Raw genomic sequence first — 5,652 nt, forward strand, 5'->3', positions numbered from 1 at the left:
CAACTCAGAGACATTCACATCCAAATTAAATTGTACAGATAATAAAGCACAATAAAGAAAAGGTGAGGCTGGGCACAGTGGCTCATGCCTGTAATCCCAGGACTTTGATTGGCCAACACGGGGGAATCACTTGAGGCCAGGAGTTCAAGACCAGCCTGGGCAATATGGTGAAACCCCGTCTCTACCAAAAACATAAAAAATTAGCCAGGTGTAGTGGTGCACATCTGTTGTCCCAGCTACTCGAGAGGCTGAGGTGGAAGGAAGGATCGCTTGAGCCTGGGAGGTGGAGGTAGCAGTGGGCCGAGATTATGCCACCACACTCCAGCCTGAGCAAAACAGTGAGACTCCATCTCAAAAAAAAAAAAAAAAAAAAAAAAAGAAAAGGTGATCAAGAAAGGCAAGACCTAGATAAAGACAACTAGGAATAATGTGCATGAAGAAAAAAATTTCAAGGGACAACAGATGGCACAATGTTCAAATATTACAGAAAGACTAAGAAAAGGTTATTGGGTTGGCCAACCAAGTGGTCAATTTAGAAAGAGTAATCACTGTGGGGAGACTACGGTAAAAGAGGATAAGTAATTACCTCAATTCAAAGGTGGCTATTTTTAAAGAAACAAACTTTTTAAAAAGAGTAATGTCTATAAATTGAAATAGACATTGAAGGTGTCAACTAATAAACTTCTTTAAGAACTTGTGAAGCTACAGCTAGTTCTCTAAGTTTAAAATGTACATACCCTGAAAAGTCACAGAGGTCAGTGCTCTGACTGGCACTAGAATTTGCTGGCTCATGTAACGTCATCAATAACTCCACCACAATCTCTGGTAAGTTACTAATGAATAAATGATCGATCTGCAAGGGCACAAAATTAAAATACATCTAATATTTTATATCTTTGAACCTCAAGACAGCTCAAAAGGCATATATTACCTTATTTCCAAAATTATTCAACGATTGCAAAAGAAAATAGATGACTCAAAGTCCAAGATCTACAAGATTATAACTAACTCCACCTTTTTCTTCTATGCACCAAACCTGCAGACTAAGACGAAAAAGTAGGAAAATCAAGCCAAACAAGGCCCCTTTAATCCAATTCTTCAATTTTACAGAATCATTTTAAATAAGACTTCAGGCCTATCATTAAGTTATGTGACCTGGTAATTTTTCTGCCAACCAAATTTCCCACTGTTCTGTAACTGCTCCTCTAACTGAATTTTACTCTTGGCTTTTTATTTGGGAATTCTTTCTCAATTACAGAACTTTACCGTTAAGAATTCCCAGTGACTGGGAATAATCTCATCTTTGTTCCCTGCATAACTTCTTCCCAGACTTCTACTTGAGTGCCATCCCAAATTCTAAGGCTAGCTGATATCCACATCCCCTTTCATCAATAGTAGAATAAAACCCTCCCCAACAGATTTGGACTTTTCATCAATCTACTTCCCACTATAGACAGGTAGCTTCACAAAAGACACAAATTCTCTAAATACAAAGAATAAGTCTGCTATGTTACATGTTAGTTAAATGAATGAGATTTGTGAAGTCTTAAGGGTGAATTTAACAACTTTCCAAAAAAGGAATTACAGTGATCTAAACCAAAAGGCAAATGGCTACTTTACTTAATGCATAAGGAAGTTCAAAAACATACTTCCTAATAAAAAATATTTTAGAAGGTGACAAGGAAGAAACCTAACGTAAATGAGGCAGGGCAATAAGGTCTGGAGGAAGGGAACCTAAGGCCAATCCACGCTGACTTCCTAGAACGAAATTAAAAGGAAAACCCCAACTTTCCACGCTCAAGTAACGAAAGGACAAGAGGCTACTCCCCTTTGCAACCCCCTCCCTTTTACTGTGGCAGATAAGAAATTGAAAGTACCTCTGATTGGTCCCCTCCTATAACTAATCAGACTGATTATGGGCCACTACTTTATTTACATAGGATGTATACCAAGTAACCAATGGGAAACCTCTAAAGGGTATTTAAACCCCAGATTATTCTGTAACCAGGCCCTTGAGCCACTTGCTTGGGGCCAACTCCCACCCTGTGGAGTATAATTTCATTTTTGATAAATTTCTGCCTTTGTTGCTTCATTCTTTCCTTGCTTTGTGTGTTTTATACAATTTTTTTTTTTTTTTTGAGACAAAGTCTCCCTCTGTTGCCCAGGCTGGAGTACAGTGGCACCATCTCGGCTCACTGTAACCTCCGCCTCCTGGGTTCAAGTGATTCTCCTGATTCAGCTTCCCAAACAGCTGGGATTACAGGCACACATCACCATACCCAGTAGAGATGGGGTTTCACCATGTTGGCCAGGTTGGTCTCGAATTCCTGTTATTTAATTTTTGCTGTTCTTCATTCTTGAGGCAAGTGTTTCAGTCAAGATTGAACATAATTACTTTTCCCTCCAAAACCTATTCAGGCTCTAAAAATTGCTGTCTTTTGGTTTGAATATATTAAAAAAGAATAGTAAGATTAAGAATGCTCAGAAGACTAAGCTGGGAGATTGAATGGGAGTGGCTAGAGGCTGACTGTCTCTCTCAAATCCCATAACCTCTGGAGTGCCTATTTCTGTTCCAGCTGTCTTTGGGAAAGGAGTCCTCAGCTCACCAATTCCCTTCAGACGGCAGACTTACAACCAGTTCTGAATAGGTCCACCTAAGCAACCGAGGAAATGCTATTCCATTTCTTGGTTCAATATAGATAACTAGGAAACTAAAAAAAAAGGTCTCTTGAAGTTTACCTAATATTGACCAAGTTTGGTTAGTTATCCCTTACTTATATCCAAAATAAATAAACACATAAATAAATTTGGGGTGACCACAGCTTTTTTATCTTAAAAAATTTATATGTATGTTTTAATATAAGTTGCTTCAAAAAAATTTGGAATGTATATAAATTATTATAAAACAAATGAAGCTTGTTAAATCCTTCTTTACTTGACTCCTTCTTTTGACAAAGATTTAATGAATACCCAAAATATATTATGTGGTTGAGATACATCAGCCAAAAAAAAAAAAAAAGAGAGAGAAATGTATACCGGAGAAGACTGGTAAATAATTAACATAATTCAAAAGTAAATTATGGTTCAGCAAGGTGGCTTACACCTGTAATCCCAGCACTTTGGGAGGCTGAGGTGGGAAGATCACCTGAGGTCAAGAGTTCAAGACCAGCCTGGCCAACATGGCAAAACCCCGTCTCTACTAAAAATACAAAAATTAGCTGGGTGTAGTGGCACACACCTGTAGTCCCAGCTACTTGGATGGCTGAGGCAGAAAAATTGCTTGAATTCAGGAGACAGAGGCTTCAGTGAACTGCGATCGTGCCACTGTACTCCAGTCTAGGCAGCAGAGTGAGACTCTGCCTCAAAAACAAAAGCAAAGACAAAACAAAAAAAAAAGTAAATTGTATCATATGTTAGAAGGTAATAAGTGTCATGAAAAAACAAACAGCAGGGTATGAGAACTATAGGAATGAGGGATGGTTCTTTTTCTTGAAAACTGGAAAGTTTGGTGAGACTGAGGAGAGAGTGAAGGTTTTCTGTACACTGTTTAGTATTCCTCGACTTTAACAACCAGTTTGCATTCGTGTATTACTGCTTTAACTGCACAAAAATGTATTTTAACTATACATTTTTAAATGGCAGAAGAAAATTATTCAGATGGTTTTTTGGGTTATTTCTAATTCGAAACATTTCTACTTAGTTAAAAGCCAATCAGAGGGAGAGAACACGACATAACCAAAAAAATTCATGGGTTGGCTATGCTAGATAATGATTACCACAAGCTAAGTTTCAATATATAAATAAGAATAAATAGCCTTAAAACTTAAAGGTTATATCTCAGATCATTCAGGGAATGAAAAGTAGATAAAAATTAAAGCCATACCTGTTTTCCCAGTAAGTTTTCACTTTTAAGCATATCATAGACCTTGGTAGCAGTCTCTCTTTGCTGTGCCATCCCACTGTCTCCTGTACCCTCATAGGCAAAGTAAGGAAGAATATTTACAAGAATCTTTGGAAAGCAGTCTGTTAGAAGACTTTTCCAGTCCTGTTGAATCTGATTAGCAATGGACTTCACCTCATCAAAATGACTTCTAATCACCAGATGTGGAACCAAAACCTTATAACAAGATCTAAAAATATAAAAATTTAAAATATAGGTTATATATAACTTTTCCAAGTAAAATTTTATAAAATAGTTCTTAAAATACTGTTTTAATACCATCAGCATTAAAGTATCACAGTTTATCCAGATTATTAAACATTCTTTAATTTTATAAATGGAAAAATTAACTAAATTCTAAATAGTCACGTTAAAAAAATAAGAAAGCTTAGAACATACAACCACCACAATTATGGGATTAAAAATGGGGACCCTGTTCAGTAGCACCCTTAGCATAAAGAAAAAACAAAACAATAAATAAATAAAAATGGAGACTTGAATTTATATTTATTTCTTCTGCATAATCAACTAATGTAAATGAAGTTGACCCTTGAAAAACATGGGTTTGAACTTACACTTGCAGATTTTTCAACCAAATGCAGATAGAAAAACAGTATTCACGGGATGTGAAAGTCTGTATATACAGAGGACTGACTTTTCAATACGTGAGTTCTGCAGGGTCGACTTGGGGACTTGAGTATGCGCAGATTTAGGCATACATTGGGAATCCTGGAATGAATCCCTCGCATATACACAGAGATGACTATATTGTTCTTGCCAAAATGAATGAACCATAAGGACCACTAAATTTACTTCTGTAGGAATATCCCTCTTAAAGGAAGTTACCTACATACAACTCATAATCTATTAGAAAGCTCTATTAGGATGGGCCTGAAACTCAGTCTGTGATCTACTACATGTAAAATGCATAGCAAAGTCCATAACGCAGAGCATGCTCAACAAATATGAGATGCCCTCTCATCATCCTGATACCTAAACATTACTTTTTGGTTGTTTCAAACCTCTCCACTTTCAAATTTTTCTTCTACGGAGTTAAAGTTAGCAAAATAAAAGTTTTACATTAAGTTTCTAACTCTAATAGAAGTAATGACTAAACGGCCTATAGTCAAGCAACAGAAAAGAAAAACAGGCAGAAATAATCAGCTACTAGTAATCTATCTTCAATCTTTTCCAAAGGAAAGATGATCAAATATCAAAGCCGAAAGGGAACTGAAAGATCTCCTTGTGTAACTTCCTTACTTTACATATTAAAAAACCAAGGCATAGAGGGTCTTTATGTGGTTTGACCAAAGTCACATACCTGGTTGTTGGCACAGCTAGGACCAGATCTGAAGTCCAGTGACTCCCTTCAATACATTCTTATTAAAAGAAGCTGTCCCGCTTCTCATACGATGTAGCCTCCCACACACACGTGTGTATGGGTATGGTATGTGTGGTGCTGGTGATAGGGACTTGCTAAATATTGTTAACTAATTTTAAATTAAACAAATTTCACATATGTCATGTATAAACTTACCTATAGAAATCCTCAATATTTGTATAGTTTAATAAAATAAAAGGAAAAGAAGATAAGTTGTATTCAGTATCTTGAAGATTTAGCCATTCCAAAACCAGATAATCTAAATGAGATGCCATAAAGTCTTCTAAACATCTATATCCAAAAGTTTCAGAAACTTTCTCTAAAACCTGCA

General features: G+C 36.4%; 1 protein-coding gene across 1 annotated transcript in view; it reads right to left on the reverse strand.

Moving 5' to 3' along the window:
- Positions 1-5,652, reverse strand: part of ATM (ATM serine/threonine kinase) — a 178,344-nt gene that overhangs the window by 87,081 nt on the left and 85,611 nt on the right. The window contains exons 24-26 of the mRNA XM_011984759.1: positions 5,478-5,647; positions 3,884-4,130; positions 707-853 (exon numbers count right to left, since the gene is read on the reverse strand). Of these exons, the coding sequence (XP_011840149.1) occupies positions 707-853; positions 3,884-4,130; positions 5,478-5,647 (564 nt within the window). The remainder of the gene's footprint in view (positions 1-706; positions 854-3,883; positions 4,131-5,477; positions 5,648-5,652) is intronic.

The sequence above is a fragment of the Mandrillus leucophaeus genome, unplaced genomic scaffold (genome assembly GCF_000951045.1).
Source record: "Mandrillus leucophaeus isolate KB7577 unplaced genomic scaffold, Mleu.le_1.0 Scaffold273, whole genome shotgun sequence".
Lineage (NCBI taxonomy): Eukaryota > Metazoa > Chordata > Mammalia > Primates > Cercopithecidae > Mandrillus > Mandrillus leucophaeus.